Source organism: Diceros bicornis, chromosome 7, assembly GCF_020826845.1.
Source record: "Diceros bicornis minor isolate mBicDic1 chromosome 7, mDicBic1.mat.cur, whole genome shotgun sequence".
Lineage (NCBI taxonomy): Eukaryota > Metazoa > Chordata > Mammalia > Perissodactyla > Rhinocerotidae > Diceros > Diceros bicornis.
In genome coordinates, this window is record NC_080746.1 from 63,244,291 (window position 1) to 63,268,863 (window position 24,573).

Consider the following 24,573-nt stretch of genomic DNA (forward strand, 5'->3'; position numbering starts at 1 on the left):
AAAATATGCACAAAAATTTAGGGGGCAAAAAGAAAATATACTAAAAACATACCCCAACATTTGGGATAAAATATTAATTTCAGACAAAGTAGTAATAAAAGCAAAAGGTGGTACAACCTGCTTAAATAGCACTGTGTCAAGTCTTTCATCTAATGTTTCTCAAAAGTCATCTAGATCCAAATATGAATATGCAACTTTTGAGTACCATTTACTTTGTACATCTTTTTTATTGTATATTTTTCTCCATTTTATGATGGAGAATTTTAGAAATTTACATTTTCTGGTGGTTTATGAAGTTGATATTAGAGTTTTGTTTCTTCAGGTGGTTCCTTTTATAGTTTCCAAGAAATAACACATAGTGCAATAATTCTTAAAGTGAAATACAAAATGTGATTCATTAATTTGTTAATTTCTTCATTCATTCCAAAGCATTTATCAGCATCAAAAATGTGTCTGGTGTCTTTCTAGACACTTCACACATAAACATAAATATAATCTGAGCAAATATTAACACTTCTGTTAAACTGGGGGTTATTCAAGAACATAAATTTTTATAATCCATGATGTTGAAATAATAAAAGTGATTGATTCCATCAACAATTTATTTCTTATCTGTAAGTCTGTCATCTCTCTTTTTACATCATATTAAGAGGATTTGGAGGGTGGCTCTTTATCCTACCCAAGAGAGAGTTGGGTCTTCCTGAAGAAGGTGATGATTGAAGATAGATTTGGTGGGAGGAGAGTGGACTCAAATAGAATAGAGAATTGAAAAATCAAAAGCTAAAAATATCAGTGTGATGTGAGTATATTATAGTAAATAGAAACAGAATATAACACTGATCTAGCAGAATCCTAATCATGTTTCAGGTCTAAGAGTATTTGTCTTTTCCTCTTTGAAAATTTTCCTGATGTTCTTCAAAGTTTTGCTTAGTTACTGTTTCTATCTACTCCTGTACACACTAAGATTTTGTGATGCCATGAGAAGAGGTCTTTGCAAAGCAGCCCTATTAACGTGTTCATCCCACGTTGCTTTGCTATTTCTGAAAGAAGTTTCTTTTTGCAGTATCTAATCTGTCATCCTTTGATGTAAATACATGAATATGATACAGGGATGTAGGTAGAAAAACTAAATAAGGAATAACTTGACATCTCTGATTAGTCCACCATTCTAAACAATGTTAACTACTCTCTTCTATTGACTGGAAATTTATTCTGGGTAGAAACTTTAACAAGTACTACAAATGCATGTATACCAGATGCAATGAAGGCCAAGGATGAGACATCGTAAAATATGAGAGAGTTGAATCCCATATTTACATTTAAGTGTGAGATCCCCGGTGTCCTTCTACTACTCAATATCAATAACACTGGCAGCTTGCCATATTTTCTTCTGGAATGGAGATTTTTGGATTATTTTCTGAAAAATTGAAAGTCTCCAAGAAAAGACCTATAAACACTGATATTAAGGATGGCTACAATGAAGCATGAGGTCCCTACAAGAGCACACAAAGTAAACTCTACCAATTGATGAGACTCAACCATCACCTAGAGTTTTGAATCATCTTTCTAAAGGCTTTTGACCAAGTCTGAATTAATAGTCAAAGAATACTGGACAATTGAAGAACACTTCCTAAATAAAAGATAAAAAAGCAAGATATAAAAATAAACTATTAAAACCTGGAAGTTATGGAAATAATATATAAGTAGCAGAATAAATATATGTGTTCAAAAACATCTTAGGGGGCCAGCCCTGTGACCTAGTGGTTAAGTTCAGTGCACTCTGTTTCAGCTGCCTGAGTTCAGTTCCCAGGTGTGGACCTACAGCACTCATTGGCGGCCATGCTGTGGTGGCGACCCACATACAAAATTGAGGAAGGTTGGCACAAATGTTAGCTCAGCGTGAATCTTCCACAAGAAAAATGTGTTATAATATATATATATATATGATTTTTGTACATTCACAATAATCAGAGGAAAATAACAATTTGGATATTTGTAATATTACACAACAATAAAGAAATTCCAAAATATTTGAGAGTTATCACTGAGGAACTTTTCTAGAATGTGGATCAAATAAATAGAGCGATGCAACTTAAAAGAAAAATTAAGTTGGAGAAAAAGAGAATAGATTCAGAGGAACCAATATCTGACTAAAGGGAGTGGTGGAAAAATAACAAGAATAGATTTGGGAAGAAGTTATCAAAAGCAAGGAAAATCTTAGCAAGCAAATGTCATAGATTTCGAGTATGAAAAAGCCTATTAACTGCCTTCACAGTAAGATATGCAGAAGCACACATGCACTTCTATCACCACAATTCAAGTTCAGAGCACAAAAATTTTAAAATGTTTTTAAATATTTTCACATGACTTTGCAGAGGATAATCCTTATAATAACAATTAAACACTAAATAATAACTTTAACAAAAATTATTTCAAGAGAAACTGAAAGAAAAAGCAAAATATACAGATTATTTAGAAATACAAAGATCAATGATCTAGAGAACTAAAATATGTAAAAATGACTACCTGTAGTGGACTTCAACAGTCAGAATGACGGAGTTAGATATTTTTATTTCATTATTATCCTATGGTAATATTTATTTCTAAGACACATTTCTATGTCAAGATTTAGAAGAAATAATTTAAAAGGAAGGGTCAGAGAAGAGCTCATCTTTGGTATTGAATACACAGCAACTCAGACATGAAGAGGCCTCATCTACATAGTGCCTCCATTTACTAAATTATGAAGTATGGGTTAATAAAAATACGTCCAGGGCTTGAAGTGAGAGTTAAATGAGTTAATATATGAAATATTCTTAGGACAGCACAGCACAAATATGACCTATTAAGAATAACATCAATAATAAAAACAGCCTCATCATATCTGTTAGGTTACTGGAAAAGCAATCAATGAACTTTTCCTTAAGAAAACAATCAAGGAGAGATATGTATAGTAATTAACATTTTAAATAAGATATTCTAACAAAATTATCCTTAGAAAGATAATAACATAATTACTCTTAATTATAAATTGATGAGGACTGCATCTGTGACCTTCTTGATTCAAACTTATGTAGACACAGTGTATGTGACAGAACCTGGGACATAGTGGGTCCTAAATGTGTATTAGTTGAATGAATTGGTAAATTAATGAATTAACAAACAACACATACTTGGTTTGAACCGTGTTTAAGTAAATATTTCCTCATACTTAAAATATTTAGTTGTTTGATATTAAAATGCACATATGACAGAGAGAAGAAGGAAGAGTGAGAGAGAGCGCATGGCTAAGATTTTTCTTCTTCTCTTTTTTTTTTTCCTAATCCTGGATGATCAGAAAACAAAAACAAACTAAGAAACACAAAAAAACCCCTATAAGCTGCTTAATAATTGTAACAGTCAGATCATGCTAATGCTAAACAAAACAGACCTGACCCCAGCCTCATTCATTCTTAATGGAGTTCCAGGACTGGAGGACATGCATCTATGGATTTCTTTCCCATTTTGCACCATGTATGCTGTGGCTATGGTAGGCAATTGCGGACTTCTCTACCTCATCAGCTATGAGGACTCACTGCATAGGTCTATGTACTACTTCTTGGCTATGCTTTCCCTTACTGACCTTGTCATGTGCACTACTACAATACCCAAAGCCCTCTGCATCTTCTGGTTCCATCTTAAGGAAATCAGCTTTGATGAATGCCTGGTCCAGATGTTCTTCATCTATATCTCAACAGGGATGGAATCTGGGGTGCTCATGCTTATGGCCCTGGATCGTTATGTGGCCATCTGCTACCCTCTGCATTACTCAACTATCCTCACCAATCTTGTTATTGCAAAGCTTGGGCTTGCCACTTTTCTGAGAGTGGTATTTCTCATCATTCCCTTGATTTTCCTCATCAGGCAACTGCCCTATTGCAGAGGCAATATAATACACCATACCTACTGTGACCACATGTCTGTAGCTAAGTTATCCTGTGGAAATATCAACGTTAATGTTACCTATGGTCTGGTGATTGCCCTTCTGATTGGAGGCTTTGACATTCTGTGCATCACAATCTCCTACACCATGATCCTCCGGGCAGTGGTCAGCCTCTCCTCAGCAGATGCTCAGCAGAAGGCCTTCAGCACCTGCACTGCCCACATCTGTGCCATTATTTTCTCTTACAGTCCAGCTTTCTTTTGTATCTTTTCCCACCGCTTTGGGGGTCACATGATTCCTCCATCTTGCCACATCATTGTGGCCAATATTTATCTGCTCTTGCCTCCCACCATGAACCCTATTGTCTACGGGGTGAAAACCAAGCAGATACGAGATTGTGTCATAAGGATCCTTTCAGGTTCTAAGAACATCAAATCCCACAGCATATGAAAGGGATATTTGCCAGGGAAGGGAAGAGAAGAGAAGGGGAAGAAAGGGAAGGAAAGAGCAGAGGAAAGGGAATCCATGGGAGGAAATATAGGAAAACTTATACTGGCTGTCAGCTGTTTCATCAGGGTCTAGTAATACCTTCTTGAAAGTAACATTTTGGCTATGACAACGGAGGGTGGTGAGTGGTGCTTTCCTTTTAAGAGTCCTCAGAATCTCAACATCACTGGCATGCCCACAACCCTCTCTATGAGTTTTTCATTTCCTCACCTTGTGAAGGACAGGTCTCATATTAGCCAAAGCATCCATGAACAGAAACACAATGGAATGCTGAGACAATTGAGGGAAGTGAAATGAGCTTTGTGTAACGCCTGGTGCAAGAAGATCATTTACAACCAGATGCCAGTTTGTCCTATTCCTAATAGTGATCAGAATTTCCAGTTTGAAAGATGTTGTTCCTTTCCTTTGCAAAATAAATGCTATATTTTTCTCATCTGTACCAAAATTCCTCTATTTTCTCAATGTTGTCTTTCTGATGGAGAAGCTATGAAATATCCATGAGGTCATTAATTAAACAAGGTTTCGGCCTCTGGATTTCTAATTAGGAAACAACTTAATCACCTGACAACATCTATTCGGCTTGTCCCAAACAAAATTGCTTCCCTATAGACTAGTGGAAATGCAGTTCTTTTCAAAATGGCCTTCAAATATACGTAGTCTAGAGAGAGAGAAAAATCTGTTAACCAAATTAAGAAACATGATAGTAAATATTATTTTATGAGCACAGGATAAGGGAGAAACCAAAAATATACATCCTGTCTTTTCTCCATATAAGAATGAAACTCAAGAATATAATCTAAATTCTCTTTTTTTTTTTTACAAAGTAATAATTAGAGGATAGGGGCCGGCCCTGTGGCATAGTCATTAAGTGCGCACGCTCCGCGACTGACGGCCGGGGTTGGATCCCAGGCGCCCACCGAGGCACCGCTTGTCAGGCCATGCTGGAGCAGCATCCCATATAAAGTGGAGGAAGATAGGCACAGATGTTAGCCCAGGGCCAGTCTTCCTCAGCAAAAAGAGGAAGATTGGCATGGATGTTAGCTCAGGGCTGATCTTCCTCACAAAATAAATAAATAAATAAATAAATAAATAAATAAAATAAATTTAAAAAACATAATTAGGGGATAGACCAAACAAAACAGTAATTTTACATTAAGATTGTAGAAATAATGCCAATTAAACAGAATTTAAACTCAATTATTTACTCTAATCCCTCCCTAGTCAACTAATGAGAATACACATTTCTTCCCCTTATGTATACTCATTAGATTTTAATTATGTCGTTTCCCTCTACTAATCCCATTTTAAAATCCTACAAAACAACCTCCCTACCACTCAAACATAATTATTCTCCATGCATCATCTTTTCTCTTTTCACTTTCACAGCAAGCCTTCTATAACAAACTGTCAATATTCATTTCTCCCCTTTCTCAAAACAAAACCACTCTCCCTGTAGTTTGTCTTTCCTACTCATCACCTGGAATTACTTTTGGCAATTTCACCATTGCCTTTCATGTTAAATTGAATAGATCATTCTCTATTCTCATCTAACATTACCTCTCAGAATCACTGAATGTAATTCATTTATTCCTCCTGTCTTGAAATGCATTTTTTGACTTCAGAAGCACTGAAAACTTGAGGTTTTTGTCCACTTTTGCTGAACACTCTTCACAATCACCAGTATTACGGGATGACATTGGATATCTTTGCCTTGCTCTTAATGTTAACGGGAAGGAGTGAAAACACTCTCTTGAGTAAAATATAAGGTGGGTTGTTTTGTATATATCTTTCAAGTCAAAAACTTTCCATCTTTTCTTCTTTTTATTGTTTTTATTGTAAATTGGTATAGAACCATATAAAATCATTTCTATAATTTCTGTAAATATGAAGATAATTATATAATTTTCGTTTCTTTTTAACACTGTAAAGAAGTATATAACTTTGCTGGATCAGATCATATATGTATCATTGGGATAAACATTCCTTGATCATTATGTAGTTTTAATATACAGTTGTTGGTTAACTAATCTTTTATTTATAAATTTTGTTATAAATTCATGAGGACGCTGTCTATAATTTTGTTTCTTTTAAACTGCACTGTATGTACAAATCTTTGAAATTAACACTGTAATTGCTATGCAAAATGAATTGTTCATCTTTTCCTATTTTACTATTTTCTGGTATAATTTGTATAATTCAAGAATCATCTATCACTTCAAAATTGCCCTTCTCCTGTAAAGAGAATCACTATGGGCCTATTGTTTTTAAAGATTTATTTATTTATTTATTTATTTTCCCCCCAAAGCCCCAGTAGATAGTTGTATGTCATAGTTGCACATCCTTCTAATTGCTGTATGTGGGAAGCGGCCTCAGCATGGCCGGAGAAACGGTGCGTCGGTGCACGCCCGGGATCCGAACCCCGGGCCGCCAGCAGCGGAGCACCCACACTTAACCGCTAAACCACGGGGCAGGCCCTGTTTTTGATAGCATATTTTCTTGTTGGGAGAAGGCAGTGGATAGCAGAGTTTTGAATATGATTAATTTATTGAATAATTTTGTACTGCTTATTTTTTTAGTTCTTTTGTGTTATATTTGTTTTCAAATTTTTTAGAATTTAGTGTTTATAATTTAAAAGGTATTTTGAATTCAGCCAATGCTATTTATTTCTTGTGTTTTGGGCAGTCCAAATTTGGTTCATCTGCATCTTATTTCTAATTTTCCCTTAATATAAAATTTATAAAAAAATGTATCTATGCTAATAATATTTTCAGAGTCAGTTTTTTATTTCATTAATCTTTCTATTTTTCATAGATTTTTTTGCTGTTTTTTATTGTATTAATTTCTGTCCTGGTCTTAATTATTTTCTGTCTTGCCTGAGTTAACTCACTTGCTCTTTATCTGGACTTCTCTATCAAATATTTGCTTAATTATCAGTAATTTGTCTTTTTCTTTTGACAGATGTTATCAAGCTAATAGTAGAAAAAATTATATATGTTTTAGATATTTCATCCACATTTTATCATGAAGTTCTTTGATTATAATGTATTTTTATGCATTTTCCTTCTATGTATGAGTTATTTAGTAGCATACATTTTAGACTCTGGCCTGCTGTTTTGTTATTAACTTCTAGTTATATTCTGTTATAGTCAGATAAAGTATTTTATTGATGTGAATTTTGGGGAGATTGAGACATTCTTTGGAACTCAATTTATATTGATTTATATGCACACATCTCATGGTCTTGTTAATAGATATGTGTTTTCTCTTTGCTTTTTGTGAAGTTTTGTGTATCTTCTTTATTCATACTTGTTAATCATGCTGTTAATAGCTTTTTTATTCACGTCTGTCTGGTCTAAGTTCCAATGTCAGTAAAAGAGTTCCTCCCGTTACTATATCATCAAGGTTCATATTTCCTTAAATATTCTTATTCATACACACTTTATTGATTTTTCTCTCCAACTAAAATATAAGCTTCCTAAGGGCAGAAAGATTTTCCTTCTTGTTCAGCATAGTGACCACAAGTAAGGTTCATGTGTGTGTGTATACATACACACACACACACACAACCTTCAAAGCATATTTGTTGAATAAATGAATGCATTGGTGAAATTGTTAATTTCATAAAATGTAGAACAGTAAGTATGTAGAAATGGGACGTTAGGAAAGGAGCCTTCAGTCAAAATTTTGAATAACAATCATATTTAAAGAACGGACATTAGAATAAAAGGCCACCCAGGGAACTTGAAAGAAATGAACTGAGATGTGAAAGGAATTATGTATGTATAACGTCTCTGAATACAAAGAAGGCAGTGTTTTCTGATGAAGGACTGAATCATAGTTTGCTACAATAATATTGTTTGACAAGCAACCAGAAAACTTTAGTAGCATACAATAAATAATTATTTTTGTTTATGAGCTTAGGAATCACCAGGGAAGGTCTATTAATTTAGGTGAGAATTATCTTGCTGATCTCCTCTGGGCTTGCTCCTGTATCTGGTAGTCAGCTGGCTGGTTCTCTTTGGGCTGATTGAACCAGGACATCCTCCTTTGGGAGTCCTCACTTCTGCTACACGTGGTTCTCAGGGTGTCACTGGCTGTGTTCCAAGAGAGGAGGTGGAAAGTACACATATTTTTGCAAGTCTATGCTGTGTCAAGTTTTCTACTGCCCCATTGACCAAAGCAAGTCACATGGACAAGCCAATGATAATAGACAGGGGTTCACAGATTTATGGGTCAAAGGATGTGGGTATAGAAAGACCATTCACTGGAGTTATTGATGCCATTAATCTATCACAAGTACCTATTAAATAATGTCAAAACTGGCAGAGGGAATTAGTAAGAGGGGGTTAGGAATCTATAGACTGAGTTCAGGTACAAGGAGTTCCTTAGTAAGGGAGTTTAATAACAAGAAGCTATATCATGGTGGAATTAACAATCAGTAGGAAGGAAAGAAAACAACACTTAAAACATCTCATCTATGGAGCAAAGTAGAGTATAGACTAGTTCTTCTTAAAATTATTGAGAATTAAACACGTTTAACTGTTTGAGAGAGGAAGGAATAGAAATTGAAATGAAGATCATAAAGTCAGAAAATAAGTAACTGAGATCAGTGGTATGACCTGGGATATTCGCGGACAGAGAAGCTCTCTCTTCCACTTTAATAGGTAGTCTGATGGAAAAGGGGAGAAATGTATCTATGCTTGGGATTTCGGTTGTAAGAAGTTGGTAAAACTTATAAAAACTATTATCTTCCTTCTTCCTCCTTCTCTTCTCATCCTTTGGTGTATTTGTAGAACACTCTCTAAAATGGAACATTCTTCTTATGATCTTATATCTTTATTAGTTTTTTTTTTTTTTTTTTTGTCTTTAATCTTTAACTGGTATCATCTCAACAGAATAAAACTAACATCTTGCCCAGGAATTTAATCTGAAACTTCCCTTGCTTCTTTTTTTTTTTTAATAATTTTATTTATTTATTTTGCCCCCAAAGCCCCAGTAGATAGTTGTATGTCATAGCTGCACATCCTTCTAGTTGTTGTATGTGTGACGCAGCCTCAACATGGCCGGAGAAGGGGTGCGTCGGCGCGTGCCTGGGATCCAAACCCTGGCCTCCAGCAGCGAAGCGTGCACACTTAACAGCTAAGCCACGGGGCCGGCCCTTCCCTTGCTTCTTAATCAAAATTTTATCTTACCCCTCTGTAGCTTGCCCTACTTCCTGCACCTTCAATTCCCTGTGCTTGAAATGCACTTCTCTTTCTACCTTATCTCTTTGTAGGGCTCCTGCTCACCCTCCAAGGTCTGTTTTAAATTTTACATCTTCTGAGAACCTTTTTTCTTACTCATCACATGTAACTAATTACTTGCTTCTATATGCCCTTTTTGATACAGAAATGCATATTATAAATATGATATAATGTTATATTACATAATAATGTGAATTTCACCTTTAATGGATAATAATATCCTCAAACTCAAGATATTTTGTTCATTGTTTAAAATTTATAGCAAATGAAAATGTCTAAACATGGTTAAAGTTCCTAAATACACATTAACTGTGTATATTTTTGTGAGTAAATCAATGGTTCTTTTATACTTAGCTTTTACCTGTGAGTAAAACTAATCACAAAAATAGAAAACTTAATTTTGTGCAAGAACATATTTTGACTTTATTGAAAGTATACATAATCAAAATATACAATTATTAGATATTTGTGTAGACACTCAAGACACAGATTTTAATAATCCTTGTACTCAGAAATCTGTGAAGAGAATCTGGTGATGAGAAATGGGAAAACGTTTAAAACTTCAATAGTACTGTTTTTTTTAGCAGTGTGGGAAATATACTCTTGAATAAAGAAAAGCTTTGTTATAGAAATGGAATTTGGAGTAGGCCTCAAAATCGGGTGAAATTCACTATTAGAGATTTTAATCTAGTCTTGGGGTTTTGTTGGTGTAGGTGGGATCAATGGAAATAGTAAGTACATGAATTCCAGTTCAGCTCTACCACATACTAACTGTGTGATGTCAGGTAAGTTTCTTAACATCTACGTACATCAGTTTCCTCAACTGTAAGATGGCAAAATAATGGTACCTAACTCAATGAGGATTATTAGGAAGGTTGATTTGTTAAAATATATATCTAGCTTAGAATAAGTTATGGCATATAGGAAGCACTGTAGAAATATATGTATTTATTTTCAAATAGGTATAGTTCTGAATCTAGTTTGCATGAAGGAAAAGTTGTCTGACAGTGTTTGTAATACATTCACTTAAATTTACAGATTTATTAAATACCACTTTTTTTTTTAATTTTTTATTGCAGTAACATTGGTTTATAATATTGTAAAAATTTCAGGCGTACATCATTGTACTTCTATTTCTGCATGGACTACATCATGTTCACCACCATTTTAACCATATCCCTAAAGTTTTAAGTTTCTCATTGTTTTTCTATTCTTTACTCTTTGTGATTTGCATTATTATTTTTATATTTGATCCATTTTCATTTAATACTATTACCAAATCTTTCTAAATGTATGCATTTTTTGTCTCTTTTGTGGTTAATAATGTTGTTTTTGTATTTTGCTTTATCATCTGTATGATGTCAATTCTTTGTTACTTCTCACTTATGACCTAGAACATGGCTGACATACACACTTGTATACTTAAGGTGGTCTACCATCCCATATTTTTTTGCATATAGGTTTATATATAAATTTTTCGGTACAAAATTCTTAATAGTGCTGTCAAATCTATATCATTATCAATTTTTGTTTACATATTCATTTCAAGAAATATGTGTTAAAATTTCTTACCGTAATATTGAATTTGTAATTTTCTACTTGAAATTCTTTCTGCTTAAGGTTGTGTGTTTAGGTTTAAGGGAGTCACAAATATGTTATCCTGGTAATGGTTCTTTTAATCATTGTATAAATAGCATTTTTAACTGAATTACTGCTTTTTAAATATCTGATATTGATACTACTAAATTGTTTTGCTTATGTAAGAACACCTGATTCATTCTATGCATTTGCTTTCAAACTCTGTATTTTATGTGCCTCATAAATAGTGCATAGTGTTTTTAAATTTAATCTTAAAATTAGTTTTTTAATCAAATGTACACCATATTAATTATTTGTTTACAGATACACATGGAAATCATCTTTTTCGTATTTTCTTTTACTCGTGATTTTATTTTTGACTTTGTTTTGACTTTGATAAAATATCCATTATTCTCTTCACACCCTTTACTATTTTGACATGATTCTCCCGCCACAACCTCCCACCATCTTTCCTTTACATTTTTAACATGCTTATCTGTCAATAACTCTAACCTCGTCCTGAATAACACAAAAATCATGGACATATAAACTGTTTAATCCTCCTCCAGTATCCATTCATATAACAGGTACATACTGAGGGCCTATGAAGTGCCAGGCTTTCGGGACAAACCAATGACATTAATGACAAACATACCATGCTTTTGGTTTCTTTGGGAGAGATGTATAGTGACTTAATGACCTAGACATCGATATACATCTTTGTTCCTCCTTTGCACAGTTAAAAAATCTTTCTAATTGCTCTTTTCAGTAAGATTGAAGTTATTTTATCACTCTGAATTGATGAAGCAATCTCACTATCAGTACCATAGCATGCCCAAGACCGTTTTTCTGTTCTGGTCTGGGTGTAGAAAGGCCAAACCATAGACACTAGAGCTTTTGTCTTATACAGTATCTCTTGAGAATAATATCACATCAGATGGCAATTTTAGAGATCTGGATTAAATTTATCCTTCATTTCAAACTCAGATATTTTTAACTTTTAATTTAATATTTAGTATAATTATTAAAATTATTGTTTATTATATTTTATTAAGAATTAAAAATTTTTAGTTCCATCTTAGTTAATTTAACTTAGTTTATTTTGTTATAAGTAGTATAGAATGCCATTGTCTGAGTTAAGGTGAATATATTCACAAAGTCTACATCAACACTGCCCCTCTGTACATACTATAATTTTAATCCACAATAATTTTTAAATATTCTATCTTTAATATATGAAATCCTTAAAAATAAATAAATAGCAAACAGCACACGTTTGGTATGAACACGTAATGAAACTCAGCTGTCAGTTTTAAGATAAAATATTAATAAAACACTATATCAAGGAAGTGTCTTAGATATAGAGTTATTTGATTTTTGCAGACCATCTGAAGAAAAAATTTGTGTCAAATTTATCTCAAATTCATTAGTATGTTTTGTTATTGTTTTTACTTCTGCTTTATTAATTATGAGGGCTGTCTGGACTAGTCCAAGAAGCAAACATATTCAAAACCATTAACAACAGGATTTAAAAATAGCCAGAATTCCAGACCATATTTCCCCCCTTTATAGTTGCTTGGCTTTACATAGATCATTAACATATCAGACTTCACTTTCCTGACTATAAAATGGGTATACTAACTGACCATATGTTGTAAGGAAAATTAAATAATATTTCTGAGTACTTCACAAATTCTCAAGTCCATGGATAAAAAACAGTTCTTTTTCATATATATTCTATAAACTAATCTGTTACCTAAAAAGATTCTATGCATAACCCATTATTTTGATTAATATTAATTAATCTTTAATTAATAACATTGATTTCTTTAGGAGAATATTTCTTCAAGCACATACTTTATTTGCTTTCTCTGTTTTAGGATGGGAATATTTTGTTTAGTTTATTTTTTTTTACAGTGATTTATGCATTTATGTTCCAATGTTTTCTTAAAGATTCCTCTTGTGTTTTCCAAATCATAGTAATCAAAATATATTTTAAGAATTCTTAGAGCATTCTGACTCCTGCACATTTCCATATGATATCTGAGAAATAGGTAGCAAAACATGTCCCTCAGGTGGACCATTTCTATGGGAGAATCTATTTAGAGATTGACAAGGTGTGTTTGATCTGTCCCCTGACCAAAATCTAGCCCCATCTCTAGTCCTGTAATGTCCACAAGCAAGAGACATCACTACATTTTTTTTCTCAAAAATATGTTTTATTTAAAGTTTCATGATATTTCATGTTGATTTTTCTGCCTGGAATATCTGTACAGTTATTAATATTTAAATTATATGCCTTAATAAAAATAGATTCAGAAAAATAATAAACAAATCTTCATCTTCCATAAATGAATGCCATTTGTCTATTAAAGAACTAGGCAGGTATTAGGCACTAAAAAATATTTACTGACTACAGTGATAAATGAGTGAATAAAAAATAATACATACAAAAGATTCTATTTAGTTTAAACAATGTTTATGCTCATATTCCCTGGAACTCTGAAAAATTGGTTGCTTGGCTATTGAAATGTTGGGCCAATGAAATAGGAAAAAAGGCAAAAGAAATGAAGACAGTGACCATGACCAAAATTTTTTCTTTTCTTATCTTTATATAGGAGAATCCACAAATGCTATAAGATGATTAACGATCATATTAACTCGATCATGCTAATGCTAAACCAAACAGATGTGACTCCAGCCTCGTTCATTCTTAATGGGATCCCAGGACTGGAGGACATGCACATGTGGATTTCCTTCCCATTCTGCTCCATGTATGCTGTGGCTATGGCAAGGAATCGTGGGCTCCTCTACCTCATCTGCTATGAGGACTCCCTGCACAGGCCCATGTACTACTTTTTAGCTATGCTTTTCCTAACTGGCCTTTTTATATGCTCTAGTACAGTCCCTAAAGCCCTATGCATCTTCTGGTTTCATTTCAGGGAAATCAGCTTTGATGAATGCTTGGTTCAGATATTCTTCATCTACACCTTAACAGGGATGGAGTCTGGGGTGCTCATGCTTATGGCCCTGGACCGCTATGTGGCCATCTGCTACCCTCTGCGCTACTCAACTATCCTCACTAATACTGTTATTGCAAAGGCCGAACTCTCCACTTTGCTCAGAGGGGCGTTACTCATCATTCCATTCACTTTCCTCATCAAGCGCCTTCCCTATTGCAGAGGCGATATAATTCCTCATACCTACTGTCACCATATGTCTGTAGCCAAATTATCGTGTGGAAATATCAAGGTCAATATTATCTATGGTCTGATGGTTGCCTTTCTGATTGGGGGCTTTGACAACCTGTGCATCACAGTCTCTTACACCGTGATCCTCCGGGCAGTGGTCAGCCTCTCCTCAGCAGATGCTTGGCCGAAGGCCTTCAGCACCTGCACTGCTCACATCTGTGCCATTGTTTTCTCCTACAGTCCAGCTTTCTTCTCCTTCTTCTCCCACTGCTTTGGGGGCCACACAATTCCTCCATCTTGCCACATCATTGTGGCCAATCTTTATCTGGTCCTACCTCCCACCATGAATCCTGTTGTCTATGGGGTGAAAACTAAGCAGATACGAGACTGTGTCATAAGGATCCTTTCAGGTTCTAAGGACATCAAATCCCATACCATATGAAAGGGACATTTGCCCTGGGTGGGATGGGAAGGAAGAGAATGCTTCTTTCTGTCTGTTTAGGCAGGAGACTTTCCAAAAATAGGTATCTGAGCTTGCAGGTAAGGGTGATGACTAGTACATACCCATCATATTTTTTGCAGAATACCAAAATAATTTTCATGCCACATGACCCTCCATATGAGTTTTTCACCTCCAGGTTCTGTGTATAGCTCAGGTCTCAATAATATGAGGTTCCAAGAAAGAAAAATACTAATGGGAAGCTAGAGCAATTATCCAGAAAATTGATTTGAGTGAAACTAATGATCTGGGGCCAGAACACCCAAATTGCTCTGTTTTTTAATTATGAATGGAATTTCCAGTTTGATCACTGTGATTTGAGTCTGGAAAAAACTCACTGTATATTCTCATTGTTGACAACGTCTTCTGTTTTCTCAATAACTTCTTAAAGACAAAACTAGAAAGTGTACCATGAGATCATTAGTATAACGAGATGTAAGAGAAACATCGTGACCTAGTTACTTTTTTCTCTGATGCTGTTAACTTATGCTCATTAATTTCCATTATTATTTTTATTCCTTCGAGTTTTATAGTTTCCAGTATTACATTCAAGTGTTTATCCATTTTGATTTAATTTTTGTATATAGTGTAAGATAGTTTCATTTTTTTTTGCATGTGGCTTTTCAATTTTCCCAACATCATTTATTGGAGAGACTCTCCATTACCTATTGTATATTTTTGTCTTCTTTGTTGTAAATTAATGGACCATATACATATGGATTTATTTCTTGGCTCTATTTTCTGTTCCCCTGGTCTATGTGCCTGTTTTTATCCCAATATCATGCTGTTTTGATTACTATAGCTTTGTAATATAGTTTGAAATCATGGAGTGTGATGCCTTCAGTTTTGTTCTTCTTTCTTAAAATTTCTTTGGCTGTTTAGGGTCTTCTGAGAATCCATACAAATTTTAGAATTGTTTGTTTTATTTCTGTGAAAAATGCCAGTGGAATTTTGATAAGGATTGCATTGAGTCTGTAGATTGATTTAGGTATTATGGACATTTTACAATATGAATCATTCAAATCCATGAGTACGGAGTATCTTTCCATTTCTTCTGTGTCTTCTTCAATTTCTTTTATCAATGTCTTATAGTCCTTGGTATACAGTTCTTTCACCTCCTTTGTTAAATTTATTCTTTTTGATGCAATTGTAAATGGAATTTTTTTCTTAATTTCTCTTTCTGGTAGTTCATTATTAGTGTATGGAAAATCAACAGATTTCTGTATATTGACTTTGTATCCTGCAACTAGACTAAATTCATTTATCAGTTCTAACAGTTTTTTGGTGGAATCTTTATGGTTTCCTATGTATTGTATTATGTCATCTTCAAATAGTGACAGTTTTACTACTTCGTTTCCAATTAGAATGCCTTTTCTTTCTTTTTCTTGCTTTGTTGCTGTGGCAAGAACTTCCAACACTGTTTTGAATAAAAATGGCAAAAGTGAGCATAATAATTACTGATGGAAGCACAGAATGGTGGAAATTAATGAAAGGACTAGAAAAAAAATGGAGGTAATTATGAAAGAATATTTACTCTTTTAATGGGGAAACATATCATGTAAAGTCTAAACATATGTAGCAGTAAAATATATAGCATTAATAACACAAAGGGTAGGAAAGAAGTTGAGTTTAAATCATGTAAGATTTTTACATTGTTAAAGTGATAAAAATACTATTTAAACAAACATTGATAAGTAAAGAATGTATATTGTAATAACTAGATTAAACTCAGCAACAAAATAAAGAAATGCATAACAAAATTACCATTGAAGAAAAATACAATAATAATACCTATTTTATTGGTCCAAAAATGGCAAGAGGAACAAATTTTTAAAAATGTGAGTATTAAAACAATAGTAATGTGGTAAATTAAAAAAAAAATATTCTGTTGATAATTACATTAATATAAATTGACGGAGCAATACAATTGAAAGAAAATGAAATGGAAGATAAGAAAATATCCTCAATAAAAAACTATATGATTTTAAAAAGACACATATTATATACAAAAAATAAGAAAAATCTTGTGTGGCTATAAAAGACAAAATAATTTAAACACAATAAACATTAGGAGTGATAAAATGCAACATTTTGTAATGATTACAGTAGCAATTCAACAGGAGAATAAAAAGTACCTAAGTTGGTATGTGCTTAATATCATTATAGACAAATACACATATACATACACACAGAAGAAATTGATAGGACTGGAAGGAGATATCGACAAATCCACAGTGAAATTATATTTGGATTTTTTTTTTTTTGAAGATTGGCCCTGCACTAACATCTGTTGCCAATCTTCCTCTTTTTCTTTTTTCTCCCCAAAGCCCCAGTGCTCAGTTGTATATCACAGTCGTAGAGTTGTAGCTCCTCGATATGGGACACCGCCTCAGCATGGCTTGATGAGCAGTAAGTCAGTCCACACCCAGGATCTGAACCGGCAGACGCTGGGCCGGCAAAGCAGAACGCGTGAACATAACCGCTATGCCCCTGGGCAGGCCCCCATATTTGGATATTTTAAAACATTCTCTCAGTAACTGAAGAACAAAGAGTTAGAAAAATCAAAATGGCTATAGAGATCTGACCAAGATAAGCAATTTAACCTAATTGGCCTAAAAAAATTCAACAGCTTTAAAGTATAATTTTTATTTCTTAAGTGAACATAAAACATTTATTAAAATAAATGATAAGAGGATGTTAAGAACAACTTTATCCTAATACATTTGAAAATGTAGGTGAAATAGATATGTATTTAAAACACTACAAGTGATCTAAGAAGAAATGTAAGGTCATAGTAGTCATACACAAAGAAATTGAATCAGTTACCTAAAAATCTCCACGAGCATGTGTGTATGTGTGTGTGTGTGTGTGTGCTGGGAGTTGTATGACAACACATTGTGACTAAGTGGGATTTATTTCTGGAATTAAACATTGGTTGAAAACACAAAAGATTATCAATTCAAAATATCACAAAATAGAGCCAGCCTTGATGGCCTAGTGTTTAAAGTTTTGCATGCTCTGACTCAGCAGCCTAGATGTAGTTCCCAGGCGTAGAACCACACCATTTGTCTGTCAGCAGTCATGCTGTGGTGGTGGCTCACATAGAAGAACTGGAATGACTTACAACTAGAATATATAACTATGTATTGGGCTTTGAGGAGCAGGAAAAAAAGAGGAAGAATGGCAACAAATGTTAGTTCAAGGCAAATCCTTCCCTGCAAAAAAATAAAAGTAAAAATAAAGACTTCTTCAAAAAACAAATCATAAAATCGATTTAAAGAGGAAAAAAATCTCACAAGATTAGTTCATTAGATTAATCAAAAATTTTGCTTTAATTAAACATCATTCATGATAAAAAGATAAAATAAACTGGGGTTGGACCCATGACCTAGTGGTTAAGTTCAGTGCCCTCCGCTTTGGCAGCCTGGGTTCGGTTCCTGGGTACAGACCTACACCACCCGTCAGTGGCTATGTTGTGGCAGCGACCCATATACAAAGTAGAGGAAGATTGGCAACAGATATTAGCTCAGGGTAAATCTTCCTCAGCCAAAAAAAAAAAAAAGAGAGAGAGAGAGACAGTAAACTAAATTTAGAAGAGAATTTCCTTAACTTGATAAAAATTATGTACAATAAACCTACAGCTAACTTCTTAATTAATGGAGAAATATTAAAATCTTTCCTCCCTAGGATGATAACAAGACAAAGATGTCAACTATTCCCATTTCTATCTAATGTTGTACTACAAGTCCAAACAGTAGAATAAAATAATAAAAGGAAATAAAAGACACTAATATTGGAAAGGCTTGAAACAAATGAAAAATGGAAACAAAACACATCAAAACATAGGGGATGCTGCAAAAACAATTCTAAAAGGAAAGTTTACAACAATAAATGCATATATTAAGAAAAAAGAAAGAACTCAAATAAACAACCTAACTGTATATCTCAAGAAACCAGAAAAAGAACAAACCAAGCTCAAAGTTAACAGAAAGAAGCAAAAAGCAGAATTGAAATATATAAAATGAAGACTGGGAAAACAATAGAAAAGATCAACAAAACTAAGACCTGATTTCTTGAAAAGATGAACAAAATTGATGACATTTTAGCTAAACTAACAAAAAAAAGAGAGAAGACTCAAATAAAATCAGTAATGAAAGAAGAGACATTGCAACTGATACCACAGAAATACATAGGATCATAAAAGACTACTATGAACAATTGTATGCCAACAAATCAGATAATCTAGGAGGATATATTCTATATTCCATTGATTGCAAAATAATATACTGATCATTCCAATTTTTTTTTTCTTTCAAATTGCTACTCTGCTCTCTGGGACTACTTTTTCATGCACTGGCTAAGCAATCTTTACAGGGCTGCTTTAAAGGCAACTCATGTTTGTCATGACCTAATCTGAACTCATTCTCTTCCTCTGTGACCTGGTATTTCTGCAATCTTCCATAAGAATATGCATAACATCACATGCCATGACACTGCATATACCAGGGACTTAGAATTTTTCTTTGCTCATAAAAATTGTCAATTTTTCCTCCAACATACCTTGTAAATCTATCCACTTCTCTTCATCTTCATTGCCCCTGTCCTAGTTCAAGATATATTCATCTCTCTTTTGGATACTGTTGTCTATCTGATTTACTCATATTTATTCTTTCCACATTTAATTGGGTCTCCACATTGCTACTATGTCCTAATTCTCCTTAAAAAATTTTCAGCATTATTTTAGCATAAATTTTCTTATGAATCTCTGGCCTCTGTTACTTCAGCAGCTCTGTTTGATACCATGTCCAATTTTCCACTACATCTTAGGGCTCTGGCCATATTTATCTTCTTTTACTACCTTCAATATAGCAATGATTCATCTCATTTCAGCATCACAAATTTCCCTGAATCCTTCCTTTTCCTCCTCCCCCTCACCAAACACACACCACAGTTAACACCTACCCAAATGTTTGGCCTCAACACAAACTGGTATATCTTCTGGAAATCCTCCTCTCACATAAACACTAAATTAATTCTCCCCCTTATATGCTCTCATGTCTCTGGCTACTTTTGCTTTAAAGCACTTATCCCATTCTATAAGTATATGTTTGCTTGATTATATATTGATTATTTATTTAATATTTTATCCCTCCACCTCAACTAGACCACAATTTCCATGAGGACAGGGACCAAGACAGTCTTATTGATCATTTTATACCTACCATGATTTCTGAACACAGAAAAAACTCTCCCTCCCTCTCTCTCTCTATATATATGTAAATATACGTATATATACACACATATATATATGAGGATTAATAAATACTTTCTCCTTTAAAAGTATTTTTTTAAAGCACAACCTCCTAAACACAGAATTTAGAATTCCCTGAAATTTTGTACTCAAGAACAATTCAAACCCTAATAAAATTGCCCACCCTTTATAGGCCCATTTTGTTTTCATCAGTGAAGGTGTTTTTCTGTGTACGTTAAATTCTCAGGTTACATTAATAGCAAACATGTCCCAAACCTTTTGGGATTTAACATCCTAGGAATTCAGCTTTCTCTATGGGCTGTTGTGTCCTCATATCTCCAAAAGAGGTCTCTTATCCTTGGATCACTGGTCTGCTTATTACTCACCATAAATTCTAAAACCTGATAACTTCTGTGCCATGTGTGAGCTAAGAACACATGCTAATTTCATATGAAAGCTCCTTTCTTAGGAAGTTGTGTCTTTACTGGGTTGGAAACCCCTGCCATTGCCAGGACTTCAGACTGTGAGTCTCTGTTCATAATCAGAGTAAGTACTAAAACCTCGGCATAGTCACATTGACTAAACCCCAGAGCATCTGATGGCTCATCTTTAACCTGTCTTCATGTTGTTTTGGCAACATCCTGCACAAGAGATTGACCCTTTCCTCTGTGCTAGCAGGATATAGAGGCTTGGAGAGACTTTTCAAGGGAATTAGGTCTAGAATTAGAAATTATAAGGTTCATGTGGTGCTCTGGCAGTTACCTTGTCTATAAAACAAATGCCAGATTATCTTCAAGATTAATAGATTATTTTACATAGTAGAATTACATTCTATGTCCTGCTAACCTCTCTCTACTGGCTAAAAAAAAAAAAAATTATTCAAGACAATTATTTCCTTTCTGTGAGTTCAAACCTGCTCCTTCTCTTTACTGTATCACACAAATATCAATCAGGGGGAAACTTTTAAAAGAATATGGGGACAAAGTACAAGGCTGTGTATTTGATATGAGGATGTATAATAATAATTAGTATTTGGCAAACATACCAGGCCTTGTACAGTCAAATGGATTACGTACTTAAACAAGCTCTCAAGATGGAGCTATTGTGCTGAAATCCTTCAGAACTCTCATCTAAAACTCCAAAGTCAAACTAGCTTCAAGTCCAAGGTGGTTTGTGTCTCTTTGTTAAAATTTACTGTGAATACATTTAGATGATTTTAGTGCTAATAAAATTACATCTAGGATTAAAGAAGAATGATTTATCCCATGATTAGACAATATATGTTTATCCAGACATAGAGGCAACAAGACATATCTGGAAAAGTGCATCTCGTTGTTAATATGAATCTTCTCTTGTTGCTGATACCACAACAGGATTCTAATTACTTTCAGATATTTTTTCTGTATTTAAAAGCAATTATATCAAGAATAAAGCCATAATAAATATAATTATATTGCTGATAATCCTAATTTGAATATCTCATTTTAAAACTTGGGTACATAATTTTCCAGTCTTTCTCTCTCTCTTTTTATTTTTTGAGGAAGATTAGTCCTGAGCTAACATTTGTTGCCAATTCTCATCTTTCTGCTGAGAAAGATGGGCCCTGGGCTAACATCCATGCCCATCTTCCTCTACTTTATATGGGATGCCACCACAGCATGGCTTGACAAGCGGTGTGTTGGTCTGTGCCCAGGATACAAACCTGTGAATCCCGGCCGCCAAAGCAGAGCACACGAACTTAACCGCTACGCCACCAGGCCGGCCCTATCCAGTCTCTTTTTTTTTTCTTGCTCATAAACCTACAATAGCTTTCACCATGGCAAAAATCTTGATAATTAATTGCCTTACAAAATCAATCATTTTTGCAAACACCAACTATCATGTGTATCTGAAATGTAGGATACAAGGAGTTAAAAGCAAGAGATGATACTCAATGGATTTGTTCATGTTAGAGAATGTCATATGTGCTATAAAGGAATTTGAACTTCATTTGAAAGGAAGTTTGAGGGTACGGATTATTTTAACCAAAGGAATATCAATTTTTGAAAGATCAGATTACTGACAAAAATAAAGAATCTTGAGGAGAGATAAGAGTGACCAGCTGAGATTACAGATTAACAGTAGCACTGAAGAGAAGGGTGCATGAGTGAAGCAAAGGAAAAAGAAAACAACACAATAAGGAAGCAGCTGTTTGTGGAAAGAGAAGGCTATTGGTCAGCTTCAGGCTTAGGCAATTGGGCCCCTGTACAGAATAAAAAGTGCATGAAAAGCAACTGAGTCTGAGGAAAGATAATGAGTCTAGTTTTGAACATGGTTCTGAATACACAACGGCAGTTTCTTCAATACGATGGACAAATAACTCTTGTTTATTAAGTAAAATGAAAAGCATCTTCTTGCTTGTACCTAAATCCTGTTTTCATATGTCTTTTCAGATCCTCTAAGACTCAACTAGAAAATAACAATTATTTGCTATGGTTTGTCTCCACTATATGACTCCTTACATCGACAAATTCAGTCGTGATCACTTAATTTGTTTTCAAGCTATTCTGTTGTGTCCTTCTCAGAAGTCCATCCAAAGTAGAATATCAAAGAAAAGCTATTCCTCTTCCAATCTGCAACATACTTTATATTTTCAAATCTTTAAAGTCTGTGATATTAAAGTTTTGGAAGGATATATAAAACATTAATGGACATCTGTAACAACTTGAAATGGTACAGCTACAAAGTTTAATCTCCCATCATTCCACGTTTAAATAAATCTACTTATTGTTAGTTAATACAAATCTGAATCAAGCAAGATTGGAACAAATACGAAGAAAACAAACACATCCACTTGATTCCACAAAACTTCTGAAGAGACGTACAAAGTTGTAAAAAAAAACAATCAGAATCATCCTTATGTGTGTGCTCCCAATCTGAGATAACGAAGACAATACAAAGATATGAGATTCATGCTGAATTTTCCCTGAATAGTCAACATTAATAATTGTTACTTCCAAGTTTACCTTCTATTGTTAAAGCTCTAGAACTTCATTTTAATTCATTTTAAATTAGTATCAGTGACGGAATACAGAATTTATTTTGCTACAGCAGCAGATTACTCTATGTGGAGACAACTTAAAAATAATGTTTAATGAGGATGATACTCAAAGAAAGCAACTTTGAGAAACATTTTTTATCTTAGGAAAATATGTCTGCATATCTGAAAGGAACAAATAACTCTAAATTCCAGGTTTCTGAGTTCATCCTGATGGGATTCCCAGGCATTCACAGCTGGCAGCACTGGCTCTCTTTACCACTGGCACTACTCTACCTCTCAGCAATTTGGAGGTAATATACTCATCCTCAATATCCTCATCCTTAATACCAAACTGCCAGGACCATCTGCCAGGACCCTGCTCTTCGGCAGCCTATGTACCATTTCCTAGGCATCCTCTCTGTGCTGGACATAGGTTTTGCCACTACCATCATGCCCAAGATACTGGCCATCTTCTGGTTTGATGCCAAGGTCATTAGCCTCCCTGAGTGTTTTGCTCAGATTTATGCCATTCACTGCTTTGTTGGCATGGAGTCTGGTATCTTTCTCTGCATGGCTTTTGATAGATATGTAGCTATTTGTCACCCTCTTCGCTACCCTTCAATTGTTACCATATCCTTAATCTTAAAAGTTACCCTATTCATGGTGCTTAGAAATGGCTTGTTTGTCATTCCAGTGCCTGTACTTGCAGCCCAGTGTAATTATTGCTCCGGGAATGAGATTGAGCATTGCCTGTGCTCAAACCTTGGGGTCACAAGCCTAGCCTGTGATGACAGGAGGCCAAACAGCATTTGCCAATTGAATCTGGCTTGGCTTGGAATGGGGAGTGAATTAAGTCTTATAGTATTTTCATATACTTTGATTTTGCGCTCTGTACTTAAACTGAACTCAGCTGAAGTTGCATCCAAAGCTCTGAACACTTGTACCTCCCATCTCACCCTTATCCTCTTCTTCTATACAGTCGTTGTAGTGATTGCAGTAACTCTCCTGGCAGAGACTAAAGCTACTTTGATTCCAGTTCTTCTCAATGTGCTGCACAACATCATCCGCCCTTTTCTCAACCCTATGGTTTATGCACGTAGGACTAAAGAACTTAGGGCAGGCTTTTAAAAAGTGTTTAGTTAGAGCTTAGAAAAAAGGCGCTACAGATCTTCTCCATGAAGTACATGAACTTCAGTAGTAGAATTTCAAAGATGGTGGGGAAAGTGAATGCCTTTGAGATCTCTTTTTTACATTATTATATAAACAATTGTGAAAGCATCTGAAAGGAAAGAAAAACAAAGCCCTTACAGTAGCTCCAAAATATTGACAATAGCTAAATATACGTGAGAAAAGGAGGGACTTT

The 24,573-nt window shown here is 34.4% G+C and overlaps 3 protein-coding genes across 3 annotated transcripts; all 3 read left to right on the forward strand.

Annotated features, from left to right (window-relative positions):
* The first annotated feature begins 3,406 nt into the window (after positions 1-3,406).
* LOC131408068 (olfactory receptor 52N4-like) lies at positions 3,407-4,372 on the forward strand. The gene has a single exon (XM_058544634.1). It carries the CDS (start codon positions 3,407-3,409, stop codon positions 4,370-4,372), a length of 966 nt encoding a protein of 321 aa, XP_058400617.1.
* A 9,545-nt stretch (positions 4,373-13,917) lies between these two features.
* LOC131408069 (olfactory receptor 52N4-like) lies at positions 13,918-14,883 on the forward strand. Its single transcript, XM_058544635.1, has one exon. It carries the CDS (start codon positions 13,918-13,920, stop codon positions 14,881-14,883), a length of 966 nt encoding a protein of 321 aa, XP_058400618.1.
* An 8,498-nt stretch (positions 14,884-23,381) lies between these two features.
* LOC131408070 (olfactory receptor 56B1-like) lies at positions 23,382-24,338 on the forward strand. Its single transcript, XM_058544636.1, has 2 exons — positions 23,382-23,521; positions 23,570-24,338. The coding sequence occupies exons 1-2, from the start codon at positions 23,382-23,384 to the stop codon at positions 24,336-24,338; spliced, it is 909 nt and encodes a 302-aa protein (XP_058400619.1).
* The last annotated feature ends 235 nt before the right edge of the window (positions 24,339-24,573 follow it).